At 48.7% G+C, this 21,490-nt stretch overlaps 1 protein-coding gene across 2 annotated transcripts in view; it reads right to left on the bottom strand.

The window, feature by feature from the left end:
- The window catches only part of GCC2 (GRIP and coiled-coil domain containing 2), a 76,050-nt gene extending 55,080 nt beyond the window's left edge, over positions 1-20,970 (bottom strand). For both annotated transcript variants that reach the window (XM_061570449.1, XM_061570450.1), the window contains exons 1-2: positions 20,851-20,970; positions 2,792-2,848 (exon numbers count right to left, since the gene is read on the bottom strand). In XM_061570449.1, the coding sequence (XP_061426433.1) occupies positions 2,792-2,848; positions 20,851-20,856 (63 nt within the window). In that variant the 5' untranslated portion in view covers positions 20,857-20,970. The remainder of the gene's footprint in view (positions 1-2,791; positions 2,849-20,850) is intronic.
- Positions 20,971-21,490: the final 520 nt, after the last annotated feature.

The following is a 21,490-nucleotide window of genomic DNA, read 5'->3' as shown; positions in this document are numbered from 1 at the left end:
CTTTTAAGCCCCTCCCCGAGTATATTCGTGACGCCGCTCGGCGCGTGGCGGAGGCGCGAAAGGCGGCCCGATTGCTACGGCCAAAACCCAGGCCCGGAACGAACGTTGCGCCCGGTGCTCTCATCGTGGGTCCCCCTGGCGAGTGGGAGGCATGGCCTGGCTCCACTGCTCACAGGTACCGGTGGGGACCTCCCCTAAGTTGCACAAACCCTGGCAGGGGCCGGTTGTGCTCATTGATGTCCCTAGCCCGCAGTCCGCGCGCGTTCGAATCGGATCGCGACGTTGATACGTTCACACGTCCCAATTGAAACCCTACGTAGCCCCACGTGTGGATGCGTCAAATCTCCTAACGTTGCCTTGCCAGTGTCTGTCGCGTCCGACGCGTCACTGACTTTGCCTGTTCAACCTGCAAGCGCGCCTGTCGTGCCTCCTGTAGACGGTCCGGCTGTGATCCTGCCGGACATATGGATTCCTGCACTGGGTGGGCTTACCACGGCGACGGGGATGCTTGGCCCCGCTGCCCCTCCAACCCTGCCGTGGTTGCAGTTGCAGGGGGCCCCAAATACGGACCTCTCTGAGGAATGGGGTGCTGGGACGGACAGGCCTCCACCAGCGACGGATGATGCCGGTTCCGCCGCTCTTAAAACCCTGTCGGGACTGCGACCTTTGAGGGCGCCGCCTCTCGTGAAGGACAGGCCGATGACCCGCACTCGTTCCAAATCCCTTCCCTTTCGTTGTGTTGTCGTTGTACTCTCCGTTGTGTCTGGTGATTCCTGATTGTGATGCTGTCGCTCGCATTATTTTATCCTATTGCAGCCGGGATGGCTGGCTTTTTCATCAGGGGGGGGGGGGTCATGTAATGTGAGCGTAAATGGGGTTGTTGCTGGGCTCTGGCCCAATCACACGGCCCGGGGTATTGGGGGGCGGAGCCTGGTCTGCGGGGCGTGTGGGAGGGGCCACCGTTCACCTCGGCTCCAATGGGAGGCGAGGTGAATGGGGTCGGAGCCAGCAAGGCAGAATGAGAAGGCCGGATCTGACGATCCGGAAGGGGAGATGTCAGGGTCACGTGGGGGGGAGAGGATATAAGTGGGAGCCCAGAAGAGATCGGGGTCAGTTGGGGAAGTTAAGAGGCTGAGCCACGTTGGGTGGTGAGAGGAGATCCGCGCCATCGGCCACGTGGCCGAAGGACCTCGGCACGCCGTCGGCCAGCGGTGTGCGGAGTGCGGGAGTGGAGGAGCTAACGTAGGAGCGTGCGCGGCACGCGAGAGGAGACGCTGGTCCCTTATCAGGACCAGCGAGGTGTGAGGAAGAGTGGAGGAGCTGACGAGGGAGCGCGTGCGGGGCGCGCGCGAGACGACGCTGGTCTGCAGAGGAGACCAGCGGGGTGCGGAGAAAGAACCTAAATAAAAGACCAACGGAGACCAGCAGTGCCTGACGGAGTCTTTTATTACACATGCAATAAGAAACTTACATCTCATATCTCATCAACACATCTTTTTTACTAAAAACTATAAGTTATTTTTATTTTACCAGGTAAGGCCCACTGAGCTATACAGCTTTTTTTCAGAAGCAGCATGGCCACAACGAAGTGGCTTATCACATGGAAATTGAAAGCATCCACAGACTATGAATGCATATTGATTCTAAATGTGGAGGGATAAACCGGAGGACCCAGAGAACATCTACACCCCCACGTAAATAGACACGCAGACTTCACATATGTGTCGGGGTCAGGATTGAACCCACGACCTCCTGCATACCAGATGTGGGAGTTAACATCTTGCCACCATGGCGCCCATTTGATAGGGCATCCACACCGGTAGCTGCCACTGTGGGGCACGAGGTGACTCCACAAGAGGGAATTTAGTCGACCATCAGGAATCAAAATATCCACGTTCCAATCATTTATGTAACTCACCGATTACCAGAGAATCGTGTTCACCCCCGAAATCCACCAAAAAAATCATGGTTTTCTGATTTCTTCCAGTACTGTCAGAATTTGTAATGTTATTACAAATTTTCGTAATGTTATTACAAATTCTTATTACAAATTCTTAACATATTTTTAAAGGAGTTACAGGCTTCTTTGTAATATGAGCCAGACTGTTGATATATTTTAGTGCTGGGTGTATGCTAAGGATGCGTGGTAGCCCATCTGATTTCTATGCATTGCGGTTTACACTCCGGGATGCATTTAGAATCCACCGCATTTCACCTTTCTCTCTCCATGTCCAAGATCTTCCCGATATCTTTACACTTCTCTCCACAGCTCTGCGACTCTCTACACCAAAGCAATTCTCGCTATTGCTCAGAAATTATCTTCCTATAGCTCCACGATTCTTCTGCAGCCCCTGTAAACCCTCCCTTCCCATGCAATATGCTTGCCATTTTGGCCGGGTTGCCATTGACATGGCTCAATGGGCCTAATCCAAAATAATAAACGACTGATTTGAGGAGTTGCTCGAGTCCTGTGGTGAGGACCTGCCAAATGAGGATCTCAAAAGATTATCTCAGAAGTAGCACTGTGACATCCACATCTATAGGCTGTTCCCTATGACACGGGGGTTTCACTCCTCTGCAAGAGTTCTGAATGGATGCATCACCTCATGATGTAATGCCAATAGCACAATCGGGATAACATTGCGTGGAGGGGGGGGGGGAGTGCAAAGTAAAAATGTTTAATAAATAGATTAAAATTGTATACCGTTGTAAATGCTGATCGATAATTAAATATATGTACCTCAAAAACTCCAAATACATGAACAATGAAAGGCAGAGGAGCGTTTCGTACCTTTGAGCGGCCTTCTGTCCTTGGGATGCTGACAGCCCCAGCCTCCTGCTGAGGGTCCTGGGCGAGGGTAGGTGCACGGAGAGAGACAGACAGAGAGACAAAGAGACAGAAAGACAGAGGAGGTAGTTTTGGGGTAAGAACATCAAAATTAGGTACTCGCTATACAGGAATCCTCCAATATAAGTTGCCACATTATGCGTCATTTCGCATATACATTTGCCGATTAATTATGGAAGAAATTTGCTCATAAGTGTAATGTTTCGCAAAATGCGTTCTATAAAAATTGCACGACACAATATTTGTGCAATTTTTTAATGAGGAACGCATGTGGTAAAAACGCACTATTTTGCTTTGTAATACCCTACTGTATGTGCATAGAACGTACCAGAGAAAAATCCCTCCGCGATGTGAAAGGGAGCAGTGGTGCTGTGGTGAGCGCACTGCACTATTAATCCTGACTCCCCAAGTTCGATTCTCGGCCATGGCTAACATAGTGGCGAGTGTTAACTGAACCATTTCTTGCCCTACTCTAGATCGAACAATCATTAAATGAGAATCGGTTTCAAAATTAACGCTAGTAAGACAAAGGTGGCCGGACTTGGTTCTGGCCACACCACGCTTGGCGGCCTTGACAAAGTAATCGCGAAGCATACTTGTCCCAACAATATGATAAGGCTATTGTTATATAAGTAGACAAACCGGTGTGTTAAAAGATTGCAGTGTTTCTAAGTGAGGGTCTATGTGTGTGTGTCTGTGTCTGCCACAGACACACCTCACATACACCCTCAGAAAAGAGCTGTAGTATAGCGATTAGCTTGCTGCAATATGAACCCAGCGACCCAATTTCAATTCCTGCTCATGGCCAACACTAGTGACGAATATTTGAACCGGTCCTGGGCCTCCCCTAGGTCGACTCAGCCTCAAATGAGTAACTGGTGCGATGTCTGTTAAGGCTATATGGGGGTCTTCGTCTGCTACGTGGAGGCATATTCCTCCACATGGCAGAGGGAAGCTGGACTCGACAAGCAATTAAATGAGTATCTGATGCAGCTGGAACAACGAGCTGAAGAAGAGGCCAATGAAACGATACCAGTGACCACCACCACCACGAATACAGGCAGACCTCGCTTAGCGCGACACTGTGGAACACCGATTGTTATCGTGCTCTTTGTCCGGGAGAAAAAAAAATATATAAGAAAATCTAAAGAGAGCTTATGAGAACATGCAACGCTGACCGAGAAAACATAGCCGCCCCCATCATTTGCTCAGCCAATAAGAGCGACGCACGACCCTGAGCCAACCAAACCAAATGTTATTACATTAATAATGATGACATTCATAATGCGCCAGATGTTGCACACAAATCAACAACTCAGAGGCGCGGAGCTAAGCTCAGGGCTGCTCGAAATCCTGACCCAGACAGATAGAGAGACCTTTAGATATTTTTTGAAAGAGTGCATTTGATGTTGCGGATGTTAAACGGGATTAGAGAGTTCCACACCGAGGGGGCGACAGCAAAGAACCGACTTGAGGCTGCAGGAGTATAGTGTAGTGTATAGTGTAGTGTATACTATATAGTAGTGCATAGTAGTATATAGTAGTGTATAGTGTAGTGTATAATAGTGTAGTATGTCGTAGTGTGTAGTGGAGTGTATAGTGACATGGAGCTGTAACAGTTAGAGACCCCCACGGTGTCCGAAGCAGGTTTTGAGTTATGCTGCTGCTGCGGAGGGTTCTACAATGAGCTTCAGTGCAAGGCGAGAGTAGTGTGGCGAGGCATGGTGGGGAACCGGTGGTGAAGGCACGATGACAAAGGCAGGCGATTTTATTTGTTTAGCCCGGTGAGAACTCACGAGACCAGGATAGAGTCTCAGGCTCTACCTAAAAGAAACCTCACCACAGAAATTCAGACTGTGGGCATCGCTAAGGCCATCATGGACAGGTCCTGGAGCTCTGTGAGAGTGACCCCGGATTGGCAGTACAGCAGCAGCTCCTCCAACCTCGTCTCCCACAACTGCCTTGTAAGGATTAGTAGAGTAGAATTCACTCATGGGTACAGTCCATACTACTTACTGATGTTATTACGGATCAGTGGACATTACCTAGTAAGCTAAAAAAATGGTTTAGTTTTAATTGTATATACTTTAAAGTAATTCGTTTACCTTGGCTATAATTTGCACCCCTATCGTGTTTCTATATTGTTTGTTGTAATGTTCTGATCCGCCCTTACTGGACATCTGTGAAAAAGAGTGTGATAGCTCATCGGATTCCTCCAGTCTAAATAAAGATTCTGATTCTTTTAAATGTTTTAATGTTTACCATCTGCATTGTCAGCGCTATTACCGATACCCCCAATGAAACCTTCATATATTGCTCATAAGAAATAACGCTGTGGGGGACGCATCCCTAAGTATACAATTGTAGTATTCTTGAATGAGACAGAGACTTCGTAGAGGCCACACGCTTTTTATTCCAATAACACTAGTCCTCCGGACTCACTGGGGGAACAACCCAACCACACAACCTAGGGAGGTACAGCCTCCGGCTCTATTCTCATTACTCCCCTTCCCTAGCCTACAGCTACTCAATTACTCTCCTTCCCGAGCCTACAGCTACTCAGCCCACTCAGTCCCAGCGGGGCGGCATCCTCGAGGCTTGGGGTCCAGGATCTCCGGCCGCACCTCCTTCAGCTTCTGGTGAGATGGACCCCCTCCGCTCTCCAGGAGCCGTCTTATATATCCCCTCTCTCTGAGGGGCGGGGGTGTCTCGAGGCCCTGGCTCTCGCCAGCCCCCTCCCCTCAGAGCGGTTCCAACCCCCTCTCGTCCCTGCCGGTCCGGACCGGTCCAGACCGGTACGTACCTCTCCCCTAGCTTGTGTGACCTGTGTGACCTGTGTCAACCTTGGTGTCAACCTTGACCACCACATCACCCCCCCCTATACAGCACGCAGCCGTCCCGGCTGCATCACTATCCACATCCCAACCCTAACTCGCGAACCAGGAATTCTGAACACGACAAGAACAATGCGTGAGCCTCAACACAACAATAACAACAACAGAACAACAAACACAACTATCCCCAATAATTTACCCCAACCCCCCTGTACACAAGAACACTGCGGACACACCACACCAACGAACAAGGTGACTCGAACACCCAGGCCCCGCGAGGAGGCAGTATATCTGCGACAGGTCTCAGGAGAACCTGAGACCCTTCGAACGAGTCCGTGTGGCGGGTCCATCGTCAGAGGCCAGCGTTCCTTGCGGAGGGTCAGGAGGGGCCAGATGACGGGCGTCCGGCACGTCCCGAGGCTCCGGGGACAAAGCCCGCGAGCCGTCTTCCTGCTGGACAGGCGGCTGGCTCGCTTCCCGCTCCTCTGGTGAGGCCACCCTAGGTGGACTCACACCTGCAGCATCCGAAAGAGTGGCAGGGGGTTTCAGAACAACAAGGGGATCACGAGGCCCCTCCTTCAACCTGCCGGACACATCACGCGGCCGTCCCCTGCGAGATGAAGGTGTGTGAGTGCGTGGTGCGACATAGGGCTTCAGGCGCGAGGGGTGCACGTACCAAGAACGCCTTCCGCACGCGACCCTAACACACTGGTCCCGAACGACCCGATCAATGTCGACCGGCCCCCGCCAGGGCCGCAGCAATTTCGATGACGTTGACAGCGGCACCTCCGGGCAGTGCAGCCACGCCTTATCCCCTACCGCCCATTTATACACCGTAACCCGGCGATCATACATACGCTCATTGGCCCGTTGCCTTGCCCTGGAATTTTCCTGCGCGGCCACCCTCGCCTCGACCAACTTCCGAATATTGAACTGAGCGTGTTCGGACAGTTTCGAGCGAGACGCCGCCGTCTGGACCCGCAATTGCACCTCCATGGGGGGGTCGACATCCCTGCCGTACATTATGTAGAAGGGCGAATAGCCCGTGGCCGCGTGAGGCGCCAACCTATATGCGGCCAGAACTCCGGGAATCCTCAGGTCCCAATCCAACTGTGTGTCGTCTACCTGATGACACAACATAGAGGTAATGGTCCAGTGTAGACGTTCGACCATACCATCGGTCTGCGGGTGGTAGGGGGAAGTCCGGACCTTCTGCGTGCACAAAAGGTCACAAACCTCCCGCAGAAGATTGGACGAAAAGTTCTTTCCCTGGTTCGGTTAGCAGGCGTTCCGGGGCGCCCTTATCCAGGACGTAGCCCTGGAGAAACGCCTCCGCAATGGCTGCCGCCGACTGGTTGGGGAGGGGCCAGGCCATAGGCCAACGGGTGAAATATTCAACCCCAACCAGCAGGTACTTATTACCCCGAGCGGTGACAGGGAAGGGACCCAGGATGTCAAGAGCCACCAACTCGTTAACCCGGGACACCTGAATGGACTGAAGGGGTGGGCAAGCCGCCCTAGCCGGGTGTTTCCGCCGCGCACACTGCGTGCAACTATTCCCCCACAGACGTGGGCGTGGGCCACGTTCTTACACAGTCAGTTTTAGCAGGATCGGTGGCTATACCCGTAGAACTGACAACGTGGACGAGGTACCGCACCGATTCACGCAACAGGAAACATTTCTGAGGCTTAAATTTAAGGTTAGCCGATCGCACTCTGAGAAATACAGCCGGCAGTATGTCCAGATGTTCCTCAAACGTACGTCGTCCAGATATATAAGACAAGAGTCCCACTGCAGGCCAGCGAGGACCAGTTCCATCAATCTCTGGAACGTCGCTGGAGCTGAGTGCAATCCCATGGGCAACCGATTGAACTGATAAAGGCCCTGTGGCGTACGGAACGCGGTCTTAGGTTTGGAAGCCTCATCCAAGGGCAGTTGCCAAAACCCCGACAAAAGGTCCAAGGTTGAAAAATACCGCGCCCCCGCCAAGGCATCGAGCGACTCGTCCATGCGAGGGAGCGGATACGCGTCCGCCAGCGAAACCTTGTTACGCTTCCGAAAATCCACACAAAACCTCAAACTGCCATCATGTTTTTTAACAAGCACAATCGGCGCACCCCATGGGCTGTTGGAGGGAGCCACAAAGTCTGCGGCAAGCATGTCATTCACTGCCAACCGGACATGTTCCTTCTCTGCCGGACTCAATCGGAACGGATTTTGCCGAATGGGAGCGGAATCCCCCGTATCAATGTGGTGTTTCAACAGATTAGTGCACCCAACATCGAATTTGTGTTTGCTAAAAACATCGGGAAATTCACGAAGCAACATGCGCAGCTTTAATCTTTGTGACTCGGAAAGATTTTCAGCCCCTGAACAGAGAGAATCCATCCATACCTCATCGACACCCACCTGCGTCCCGAACGCCGGCGCCTCACCGACATGAGCCGCGACGGAGTCAGTGTGCAGCGGCAGCGACGCATGTGCAATCACAACCCCTCAGTGCACGACCTTCGTCCGCAAGCCCGCATTCAGCACCTGAATGAAGGGCTGTCCATCTCTAGGCACAAGCGTTTGTGCACCCACCAGGTCCAACCCTTGCTCGGTCGTATTGGAAGGAGACAACAAAACCCCCGACGTAGCGTCTGCCTCCAGTGGTTTGCGTAACTGAAGCGGTATTAGCATCTGCGCACCCGGCGGAATCCGCACGGTTTCAGACGCCATAGCCGGAACAGTCGCGGAAGCTGTGCGCAGCCGGTTTGGTGAGGGCAGAAACGCCATCCGGCGGCCCGAAGGAAGCTCGATGCAGCCTTTGTCAATTAAAACTTTGATGGGCATCCTCCCCAAGAAGTCCGTACCCAACAAACAGGGAACGGCCAAGGCATCGGAAACCAAAACAGGACCAGATAATTTAATGTCGCCAATACAAATTTGTGCAGTTATTTGGCCAATAATCCCCAGGGAACCCCCATTCGTCGCAAAGCAAGGGACGGAGAACAGGGCGAGTGCCTGACATCTCTTTGGTAACACGTTGTATATGAGGTCGGAAATTATAGTAGCCGAAGCCCCCGTATCGACCAACAATCGAAATTGAATCCCCTCAATATCCCCGAGAATAACCGACGAGCCCGTCGCCGCGGCCACGACCCTGTGGGCCAACTCGGACCACTGAACCGCGCGAAGTGGCCCCCGAACATCAGCCCCGTTCCGCTCCCCACCCCTCAACGCAACGCGATTTAGTGGCGCGCCGATTCGCGGTGTATGCGGTGTATGAGATACGGGCAGGGACCGTGTGCGTGAGGTGTCGCGACATGCCTGGGGTTCTTGTGGAGCGGCCGGCGGACGGGCGGACGATGGTGGACGACCCGGAGCCCGGCGCCGGGGTGCTGGGCAACCCGATGCCAGGTGCACGCCGCCACCTGCCCATCCCGCTGGAGGAGCAACTCTGTGTGCAGGTAATGTGCCGCCCCCAGCGAGGAAAGGTTAGCTTCGTCTTTGACGTGGACGGCAATCCTCAGTTCCCGAGCCAGCAGCAGCAACTTCTCGAGCACGATGGAGTCCAGGCCCACATCGTCCATTCGAGGATAGGCCGCTTGAGCCAACGCCATCAGTGCACTCTGATAGGCAAGGGGTGTCTCGTCTGCCTCCCTCTTCCGACTGGCGAAACGATGGCTTGTTTCGGATGGAGGTCCATACACTAAGGCCATCTGATTGAGGGCCTCCTGCAAGGTGGAGTGCTCCCTCCGTGGAATAAGGAGGAACGTGGCCAAGGCCACGTCGTCCAAGGCGGAAGGCAGGGCTCGGAGAGCGATGTCGGCAGACCACCCAGCCGTCTCGGCATTTGCCACGAAACGGCGTGAAAAAGCAGCCCAGCCCCCTCCCCTTTGCCGCGAAAAACTGCAAGCGCTGTTGCAGCGCCGGGATGTAGTCCCCCCTTGAAGACAGCAGCGTCCCAAGTGCAATATTTGAAGCGTCTTCCAGCGGCAGAATATCCGACCGAATCGGCGGGCACCTACCCAAAAACTCTGCTTCTCCCGATGTAAGGCCGCCGATGCCGGATGTGACGCGGGCCACCTGTGCCCCCTGACCTCCTGGGCGGTTGATGTCATTTCCCCCGGAAGCGGTGACCCCCCCGGCGGAAGTGACGTCATCTCCGGCGGCCGCATTCCCGGCGGAAGTGACGTCTCCCCCTCCGGAGGTGACGTCAAAATTTTGCGTGGGAATGGCGCGTTTCTCGGCGGGAACCCCTCCCATCCTCCGGCCTGGTCCTCCACCCGGTGCTCCCGCTCCCCCCAGCGTGAGCTCGTCGAGGATGGAGGCAGCGGGATGGAGATCGGCCAGCCGGGCATGGGCCGACTGGATCGCCCATCCCGACGTCGGCGGACTCCTGGAGGGCCCCGGAGAACCCGAGCCCGCCCCCGCAGATCCCGTCCCCCGGAAATGGCGTTCCCGACTCCGGCTAAGCGTTGCCCTCGACGTCCTTCTCCAGGCCCCTGGTGAGCGCTTTCTGTCTTGTTTCCATGTTGGCGAGGTTATTTGGCCGCTTCTGACACCAGTTGTAGTATTCTTGAATGAGACAGACTTCGTAGAGGCCACACGCTTTTTATTCCAATAACACTAGTCCTCCGGACTCACTGGGGGAACAGCCCAACCACACAACCTAGGGAGGTACAGCCTCCGGCTCTATTCTCATTACTCTCCTTCCCTAGCCTACAGCTACTCAATTACTCTCCTTCCCGAGCCTACAGCTACTCAGCCCACTCAGTCCCAGCGGGGCAGCATCCTCGAGGCTTGGGGTCCAGGATCTCCGGCCGTACCTCCTTCAGCTTCTGGTGAGATGGACCCCCTCCACTCTCCGGGAGCCGTCTTATATATCCCCTCTCTCTGAGGGGCGGGGGTGTCTCGGGGCCCTGGCTCTCGCCAGCCCCCTCCCCTCAGAGCGGTTCCAACCCCCTCTCGTCCCTGCCGGTCCGGACCGGTCCAGACCGGTACGTACCTCTCCCCTAACTTGTGTGACCTGTGTGACCTGTGTCAACCTTGGTGTCAACCTTGACCACCACACAATGATGGTATAATGACCCCATGAGCACTCACTTCTCCAGGAACGCATCTCAAGTGCGAAAGCGAGGTTTGTCTGCACGGTATTCACTTTAAAAAATATTTTCAGAGGCTTTGATTCATTGGGAATTAGCGACAGAAATCTTCAGAGAGGATGATCCAAACAGAGAACACGGCTGTAGCATTAACAGCACATTAACCAGTGGTATTCACTGCTACTAACTGTTCCAGCAGAAGAAAAATGTTGTCTCGCTGTCTTTGGAAATATTTTTACAGGTAGGAACAGGTTCAACATTGCCCACCAGGGATTATTTGTCTGTCTGTCGTGCATATTCGTCTGTCGTGCACGAATGCGCTGTCCAACCAAGTTCCTACCTGCCCACTACGAAGGAACGTGTTTTAAATGTTCTGTAATAAACCCAGAAGGTCTGGAGAAGAGGCTGAAGAGAGCCAAATTCCTCTGGTGAACATTCCTATGGCTCCAGTGTCATCGTAGATGGAGAGGAAGCCGATTTGTCTGCATAACTCCACTAATGCTTACCCCAAGATGCCTCAATAAGCAAGCTCTTCAGCCATCTCTGGTAAGTTGTATTTAATTATTACTATAGGTTTGTTAAAATATGCCAAATAAAAATCATATGCATTTTTGTACAGTGCATGCCATTGTGTCATGCATATTTTTTTATATAAATGTCGGCCAGGAACGCAACCCCTGATTTTAACATTATTTCTATTGAAAATAAGGGTTAACTTTAAGAAATTTTGAGTTAAGTATCGGGGGATTCCTATGCAAGAGTAGTGACATAGAATGGGTCACTATGGCGCCTAGCGCCAGTTACTGATAGAGAGGGGAACTGGGAGTGTAGTAGCCCTCTCTGCCAGTAGGGCATGCAATGTCATGGAACAGGTCCATAGGGGGCGTAGTGCTGGTGGCTGACAGAAAGGGGGCATCCGAGGACGTAGCAGCCTGGTTGGCTGGCAAGGGCACATGATAGGCCAGGGTAAGGATGTGGGCCTAAGGTGACAGAAGGGACACGTGGTGTATGGCCCAAAACCTTCTTGTAGGTTCCAGAAGGGGGTGTGATCGAGGGCGGAGTCAGGCCACGCTGGGGGGCATAAAAGGGAGGTCCTGAGGCTGGGTCAGGGCTGTCTGCTGGAATGGAGTCCTCTGTGTTACGTCTTCCCCTGGGTCTTCGGTTTTCTTGCTCGGCATAGTGTGTCAGGCAGTGTGCCGACTGTCCAGACCCGGTTTATATAGTTATCCCGTTGTGGTCCATAGAATAAACGTGTTGCCTCCTGAGTTAGTGTGCGTCTCTCAGTGAACCCACTACACAAGCAACGATCCACCTCCCTCTGGAGGATTTGATGAATTGCTATGATTCTGGGTCACGATATTTATCAATTGTTTTTGGTCTGGTTCGTACCAGCTTTTCATTTGTATTGTTTTTTATTGTCATTGATTCCCAACAGAAGTTATCCTACGGAAAAACATCTCCTACCATAATAAGATAGAAATTCCACCACTAGTCCAACTTTGCCAAATAACATGATTATCCCTGCTCCAATGGGGAATGGCTCAGCTTTCACCTGTGGCTCAGTAGTGTGAATTCCACATGACACTGGTCAGAAGCAGGTTTTCCCACATGAGAACTGCTAAAACTCCACAGAGGCAGTACTTAATCACTTTTAATGCCAGGAGAATTTGACAACAGTGATCATCTCAACACAAAGTCAATGACCAAATCATCAAACATGCATTCGACTTGATCACATTTGGAAGCTAAGCAATATTGAGTCTAAATAGTGCTTGTATGTGTAGTGTCTTAAAAAATTACTCACACCGACACGTTGTAACAAGTCACCTGCTTACACTTTATTCACCTATTCTTGCACCAGTTGTAGGCACTCCTATAACTATCTATACAGTCACTTGTGTTTAACCTCTCCCCACTCTTATCTACCTTTCACCTCCCTTATCCTGCACTCAGCAGCTCTGCTCTCATCGACTCCGCACACAGCATCTTCACACACAGCAGCTTCGCACACAGCGTCTCCACACACAGCGTCTCCGCACACAACATCTCCGCAAACAGCATCTTCGTACACAGAAACTCTACACCTCCACCACTGCCCTCACCTATGCTCCCTCAGACCCGCTCACCCGTCTGTCCCAGGCAGGGGATTCAGCCATCACCCGCCCGGCGACAGCGTGAGGGTTGAGGTTGCGTTGACGGCTGGAGCGGCAGCGGCGAGATGTCTTCACACTTGGTCCCCAACAACAGCTCCTCACTTCGCTCACATACACGACCTTATATTCCTCTGCTAAATATCCGAGACCTCTCGCGTGTCTCTTTAAGCTCTCGCCAGGCTGGCGCCTGTCGACCCATCAATCAACCCTTATCTCCCTTCTCCCTGGCAATACCTCCGGTGTGTCAGCGTGCACAACCGTCGACCCCGTTTGCACCTACTTCGCCCCTTACAACTGGCGGTTTGTCTGTGCAAACCTCGCGTGCACCTGTTTGCCTTCAGTTGCCCTCGGTTAACTGTGTGCACCGCGTATTTCACTACACTACATATGGATAAACACTATGCATAAAAAACAGGTGCTATATACTTGTGGGGCTACATGGTAGGCAATTCAGAAACATCAATTGCTATACAAAATCAATTACTTCATAATGCTTTTGCTGCTCCTTTGGCAGTGGTGAACAAGCCAATACAACAACAAACTTACACGGATCAATAGCTCTGCCTTGAAAATAAAACCTAGATATATGTATTTCCCTCATAAGTCACTGTCGTACTTTACTTACATACTCTTATGTCTCCTTCCATTACACCGCTCCGCTCTGCGTTTTTCCCTTATAGAACTTCTCCTTGCAACCTAAAAATTAACTCACATGTGTCCCCCCTGGATATCTGTAGCGACCATTGCTGGGCTGTCTTCATCCTAAAGGTCCTCTTAAAGAGAAACTGTCAATGACCTTAAGTACCCCTTGGTTGCTTTCACTCCCTCCAATAGCCTCATAAGTGCCTCCTTGTTTGGTAAAATATCTCTCGGTGTTGCTGCTCCACGTTTCTGGAATACCCCTTGCAACTCATCTACAGCTTGGTTTCTTCCCTTCACTCCCAAACCCTGCCCCCCCTTAATGCCTCCAATTAAACCAAAACACAGAGCTTACCTGCCCTATAGCTAGCTTTTTCTGGCGCCTCTTGCTCTCACATGTGTTTTAAAAAGATGCTAATATATTAAAAACTCCGCTGCCCGGGTTTTAACCAGATACAAATCGTGTGACCGTATTACTCTTATTCTTTTATCCCTGCACTGGCTCCCTGTAAAGTACAGAGTCGACTTCAAGATTCTGCTTCTCACGTATAAGGCCTTGAATGAGCTGGGCTCCTCCTTATCTCGCCAATCTGCTCAAATATTATAAACACTACTGCAACTTAGAACAGATGATTCTCGTCTACTTATCATTCCAAAGACAAGACTGTGATGATGTTCGATGGGAGACAGAGCCGTCTGCAGCCAGGCTCCGCGATTGTGGAATCCCCTTCCTCGGATCATTAGGGATTGATTCTGAGTCTGTTACTTTTAAAATCAGTCTTAAAACTCACCTATTTGTACTTGCAGGCTTTCCCTGTCACTTAAGATTTTATAAAAACGATTCTGCTGTCTAATTGGATTACTCTGGAATTATTATTCGTATTTATCAGTTATTTTTATTGGAATATCGAGAGTTGTCTTTGATATTGTTATTATCAGCTTTCCATTTCGCTTAAATTTTATCTATATCTGTGAGTTTAGTTATATTGTTATGTTACAGTGCTTTGAGATACTTCAATATGAAAGGCACTTTATAAAATAAAGGTTATTATTATCACATGTTGACAGTTAACAGAAGCAGCACGCTCGATTCCCGAGTTCACGACTTGATGACGTCTGAGTGAAATGTCGTTATACGTTTGGTGTTAAATTCAGTCTTCAAAAGTCTCAAGCCACCGGTGAGGAGCTGAATTGGTTAAAATATGATCGATACATTGGCACGTTTGAATAACATCTGTGTAATCATGACAGTCCCGTCAGGTGGTGGAGGGTTGATGACAAGAAATTTTACACAAAACTACCATATGGCCTTACCCAAACTAAACATGGGTCATGTGGGTTATTTTACCATACTTAACCACGTTGGTCAGTTCAGGTTGGTGAATATGGGAAGCATAGACATAGTTTGAGTTTATTTCTCTTCTTATTAATATTATCCTGTTTAGCCAGATTCCCGGGTATGTTAGAAGGGAAGATCCATTGTGCATGACCACAGCAGCAAAAAAACAAATGACAAAAACTTCAACACAGCAGAGAAACCAGGACAGGGTCTGTAACGAATATTACGCAACTAACAAGGTACAGTAGATGATTGATTATTCGGGGGGGAGGGGGCGCCGGATTTTCGAATAACGCTGGATAATCACTAATCATTATTAAAAATAGCTTATTTTTGCACATTTTTGCATGACATTGTTTGTTGTAAATGTTATATATGTTTGTCTTTGAAATTTGTTTACTATATGAAATTGGCATAAATAAACATACAAATATACAAAAGTTTAACATGTAGGCTTTCGCGACCAATATTATTCATAATCAACGTTTTTGGGTTTAGATCGCGTCATTTATAAATGTGTCGTAACCCTCCACCACCCGACACGGCCAATCAGTAAAAAAAGTGTCACGTTGACAAAAGACAAATAGTTCACTGCTTTAGCCCACCGGTGTGTTGAAGCGTGAAACCACAACATTTACAATTTGAGTACAATGTTTCGCTGGCAATTGCATCCAGCATCATCGGGCAATTCGCCAGAATGGTGAGGCTCTGTTCTGTCTCCCGTTCTTATATAGAGCAGCAGCAGGGTGACGTCATCATTAACTCATCAGGTGCAACGATTTGAGGGGGGGGGGGGTTATTGTAATTATATACTAGATTAGTAACCAGGCAGTTGTTACGATGCGAGTTGTAGATTAGTAATCATTTAGAATGTGTTTTATTGTGATTATGCTACGTTAGTAATCAGTTAGTGTTTGTTTCCCCTATAAGGAATTGTAATGTATCTTATTTAATAATAAGCTTCCAGGCCGCACTAAGCCTGTAGCTGTCTGAGTGATTAAAGTTATTTCTGTTTGTCTCAATTTCAATGGATTCTCTAATTAGTCTTTGCCAGTAGTAACTAGTTTTACACAACACTTCAACGTTGTCAAAATCAATTGAGTGTCCCTGTTGGCAAGCATGTTCTGCCACTGCCGACAGTTGTGTTTGCGATAGTTTAATATTTCTCTGGTGTTCTTTTAGTCTTACACTAATGTTACGCCCTGTCTGTCCAATATAGCACCTGCCACAAACAATTAATCCGATATACACCTTCTGTTGATAATTTAGGTAATTCGTCTTTAGTTCAAGTTACTAGTTGTTGAATTTTGTGTACTGTACCAAATCTTACTGTAATGTTTTGCTTTTGCAAAACACGGGCTAATTTGTCAGTTACTCCTGAGATAAATGGCATTTTTATTGTTTTAATAATCTGATCGCTTTCAGCAGTGTTGCTTTGCGATCGTGATTTGGCATTTAGTGCTCTGTTAATTTGAGCATTATTGTAGCCATTAGTGTAAGACTAAAAGAACACCAGAGAAAAATTAAACTATTGCAAACACAACTGTCTATATTACCAACCGTGCTAATCCATGGTGCGGTGGAAGGACAACAAACAAAACACAAGCAGTTTGAAAACAGATGAAAGGATGAAATCTACACCCTGCCAAAACAATGTATAATTTCCATTAATATCCTTCAAAGTATCCCTTCTAAAATGTGCTGCCTTTCATGCACTTTGCTTTAAAATAATAGCGCGCTATTTAGTCAAAGCAAATTTCTCTGCCTGCCAACTTGGGTTATTTCAGGATTTCATAAACACTGAGCAAATATTGCACCAGTAAATCCCCGTGGCCAGTATTTATTTTACAAGCGAATGCGTCAGACGTGCGATTAAGACATTACATTACTGCATTATAAATCACACGCAGGAGAAGCGCCCGAGTGGTTTAGCAAAGTTCATAATGGCCATGTCAGAGACACCGAGCCGACATTGCTGAGTGCTGGGCTCTCTATGCCGGCGATCAAACTGGAATCTGAAATGTAGAAGTGAAGGGTCCTCTGCTTGGCAACCAATTTGTTATGTCATTTGGCTTATATTCCAACTCAAAACAGGACAAAGCAGAGCAGAAATCCGGAAAGAGAACAGGTGCATTTAAATTGGGGCAGGACAAGAAGAGTCCCGATTGGCGAGATGATTGCCACGAGTCCACCGACCAAGGCGAAGAGAAGATCTAAGCTTAAGTTAATATAATATGTTACACGGATGGTGCTGTTTAGCTAGTTTCCTGTGGCGTGTGGCGAGATGTTAAATCCCCCGCCTGGTGTGCAAGAGGTTTGTGGGTTTGATCCTGACCCTGGAGCCTAGAAATTTGGAATTTACTATTTTCTCCCCGTGGTCGCATGGATTTTTCTCCGGGTCCTCCGGGTTTTCCCTCCACATTTAGAAACATGTGTTTGGAGCATTTGGCTGCTATACATTTTCACATAAGCCACATCAGTTGAGCTATCATGAGGCCAGGTTGCTTCTGAAAATAGCTATATAGCTGAGGGCCTCACGCATGTTTTTCTAATTGTGGACGGAAAACCCGGAGGACCTAGGAAAAAATCCACGCGAAGACAGGGAGAACATGCAAACTACAAATATACAGGCGTCAGGGTGGGGATCAATTCCACGACTTCCTGTATACCAGGCGAGGTAGTTAACATCTCGCCACCATGGATTTAACTAACCACCGTGGATAAAACGTTTGGTGCAGGTGCAAGCTCTATATTTTAGTGTAACAGTAAGAGCAGATGGTGGGAGACTGTCGGGGCAGATATCAGAGGTCGCTCCGTGTCTACTAGGCAGAACAGTGGGATCTGGCAGACAAGAGAAAGCATTGACATTTCGGTGTGCTCACTGGAGCAGAAAATCACTGACACTTTACTTCTGTTGAAGCGAGAGTTGAGGGTTTTAATGTGATGCGATACATCTTGTGAGGCATATAAAATACGTGCTTCCTATTGTGAATAAAGAAGCATGAAGTTACTGGACAAAAGTGCAAAGTCATCTTCTGAGGCCCGTTCCACTTTGAGTTCCTCAGTGAATATTTGTCTTGTGACAAGATGAATAAATGACGCAATGCAGTCAGGTTCCTTTATTTAACTAAAAATAAACCCATTGTGATGCTTGAGACCCCATTGCCTCTTTTGCAATGGGAATCTTGTGCGCATGCGTTGTATAAATGCAAAATAAGTGGACAAAACACCAGGAGCAAGATTAAATATCAAGGTGATCAACAAAAGCAGATAAAAAAAACTGGTCTCCCGACCATAAATTTACCGATACGTATCGTAAGATGATTAATCATTTGTTCCGATGGTAACCAAAACAGGCCAGCGATTTCCTGCTCAAATGGGCATAGACGCAGTGCTCATTTCCTTTTATACAGCCCGGAACCAGTGGTGGAAATTATGCATTCCTATGGCAGAGGCGAGTACATCCAACCACTGTTAATTTACCAGAAAAGCATTAGTGATTGTATCAAGCCCAGACTGATGGACTAGGTCAGGCGTCGGGCAGCCTGCGGCTACGGAGCCAACTATGTTGGTCGAAGTTAAAAACAAACAAGAACGGTCTTCTTCTTTGAAAAATTGCTGAACCCTGGACTAGATCAACCCCTCCAAACATGATTTGAGCTCGCAAACCTTCCCAATTGTGAGCCACTCGCTCGCTCTAGCACTGAAATCACCTGGCCGACGATGAGAATCTGAAGTTAAAACTGCACCAGAGTTTTGCTGCTAAAACAAATACTGCTAGAAAAACTACTGGTCCAGAGGATTATAAAAAAAAATATCAGAATATGTATTTATACTGCAGGAGGAATCCGATGAGCTATAAAACTCTTTTTCACAGATGTCCAGTAGGGGTGGGTACGAACGTTACAACAACAAACAATACACAAACATGATAGGAGTGCAAAGTACAAGAAAGGTAAACAAATCACCCATACAAATGCAACTAAACCATCCCCATCCTACCATGCAAAGCCCACTAAGGTATTAGCTTATTTTTCAAAGGAGACCTGGCCACAAATGATAGCTCAACAGTGACCCATCATTTGGACATTCATAGCGCCAAAATAATCTCCATAATCTCAATGCGCGCTTCAATTGTTGGGCACGGGCCCAGAAAGGTTGGCAACCAAGAGGACGAATTAACTTAAACGTTAAGTTACTTCATTTTAATATAGTATCATGCTTATTTACTCATTGATTGGTGATAAGTCACTGGCAATTGTGCTCAAGCACAGAGATACAAAAATATCTCAGCACGTTCGTCAATAACAATGTGGCCTTAAAAAAGAGAAATAGCTATTCTGCATAGCCACATCTATGTACAATTTTACTGTATTTAATTCGTAAGTTGACTTGAAAACATTTTCGTGCATTTTTTTTACTTTTTTAATTCATGGCATCAACAATTACATCCTCATTGCACTAAGTACTTCTTGAGTTGCCTTGACCATCAATAAATGCTCATCCTTAACCCCCTGCAAGGCAGCGCAGACTGGGCTAAATGAGTGAATGTCTCACAATAATCATAGAAAAAACAACTTTATCATTCGCGTAGTGGGAACATAATTAACAAAAAAAGAAATGAGCAGGTATATGCCTCCTTCACATAACTGTATCTCCACGTACCCTTTAAACTGGCACAAAACTGACACCTTTATACAAGGCATTCATGTTTGCAATAACCGCAACACAAGCAGTCAAAATGCAAACAAAAAGAAACAACTCTGATAATGGTAATGAATGCACTGTCCTTGAAGTTGATTGGTCCACACCCGAGACAGCTTTCCTTAGAGCCTAGTCTCCATTGGTGTTGGACCAGATGACGCCTGTTTGCATTTTGAACTGCTTGTATTGCGGTTATTGCAAACATGATGCCTTGTATAAAGGTGTCAGTTTTGTACCAGTTTAAAGGGTAAACACCTATTACTATATTTTGCCACTGGTAAAGGAGGTCTCATAGTGTAAATGCTTACCCCGAGCTCTCAATACTCTGATAGTGCACTGTTTTTGAGTTGTACGCCTTTTGGCGTCATCTGGTCCAACGCCAATGGAGACTAGGCTCTAAGGAAAGCTGTCTCGGGTGTGGACCAATCAACTTCAAGGACAGTGCATATCATTACCATTATCAGAGTTGTTTCTTTTTGTTTGCATTTGACTGCTTGTGTTGCGGTTATTGCAAACATGATGCCTTGTATAAAGGTGTCAGTTTTGTACCAGTTTAAAGGGTAAAAACCTACTACTATATTTTGCCACTGGTAAAGGTCTCATAGAATAATAAAACAAATGCAGAATCTCAGAATCTGTATTTATCAAGGAGAAATCCGATGAGTTATAAAGCCCTTCCTTCACAGATGCGCCCGGTAGACACGTTTACACAACCTATCATCCACATTGCCTTGTGGGAGTGCAGCATTGGTTCAACACAAACAAACCCTCCACCGGTTTAGACCTTCAGTGTCTCTTCTAGATTTGAAGCTTTCGTGACTGCAAGGATTCATACTCTTAGTTCTTTCGGTAAAGTCACATGTCTCATCAGCAGTCAACTAAATTGGGTCTTAGCCAACAAACGTCTGGCAGTTCAGCAGCATTGGTTGAAACAAGCCCCACTCTACTGAGACGCTGGATGTCGAAACAGCGAATAGAATTTGCTTGTGTTCAAACGGCGGCACTTTATGATATCAATCCAAGCACATTTTAGCAAAAACCTTCAAACAAACTGCGGGACTTACGCGGCACCCCCATCCCGCCCGACCACCGCGCCCCCTATGTCGGCCGCGAATCTAGGGAACGTCGAGGCTATGCCGGAATCCCTAGGCCCTTGCGTTTACAAGGGGTGTGGGAGAAGCGAGCCCGGGCGGTGAAGGTGGTGGTGGTGAGGCGGCGTGGGGTGAGAAATCTGCGGCTCACCTCCATGCCGGCGCTTCTAGGAGCCCTGCGGAGAGAGCGCGGAGACAGCGCGGCGAGGGTCGAGCCAGAAGTCCGCGTCGCCGAGCCCCGGGTTCCGGGTGCTCCGTTGAGACTCGTGACGTCACCCGCCGGGGTGCCACGCGGCTGGTGACGTCACGTGTTGTGATAATCCACTGCTGGATGGTACATTCAGAAACTATAAAACATTAACTACTTTTTAGTTGACCAGGTAAGGCCACACCGAGCTATCTAGCTCCTTTTCACAAGCGACCTGGTTATCACAAATGATAGCTCAACGAAGTGGCTTATCGCGTGGAAATGTATATCAACCAAATACTCTAAACGCGTGATGTTGATTCAAAATGTGGAGGGAAAACCCGGAGGACCCGGAAAAAAATTCACGCGACCATCGGGAGGTGAAAATTCCACATATACAGCAGGCGTCAGTGTCGGGATCGAATCCACGACCTCCTGCATACCAGGCGAGGAAGTTAATATTGCGCCGCCCCTGCAATGCTATTTCATGAAACTACCATGACATTCTTTTTATATTTTTGCAACGAACGAGGACCCACATCCTTGATTCAAGAGGCACTACATGTCGAACTCGGGTTTGCTTGTGTTGAACCAATGCAGCTGA

Source organism: Lethenteron reissneri, chromosome 45 (assembly GCF_015708825.2).
Source record: "Lethenteron reissneri isolate LAM-NWPU_2019-01 chromosome 45, ASM1570882v1, whole genome shotgun sequence".
In the NCBI taxonomy this organism is placed as follows: Eukaryota; Metazoa; Chordata; class Hyperoartia; order Petromyzontiformes; family Petromyzontidae; genus Lethenteron; species Lethenteron reissneri.
This window is presented reverse-complemented; position numbering and strand designations above follow the sequence as displayed.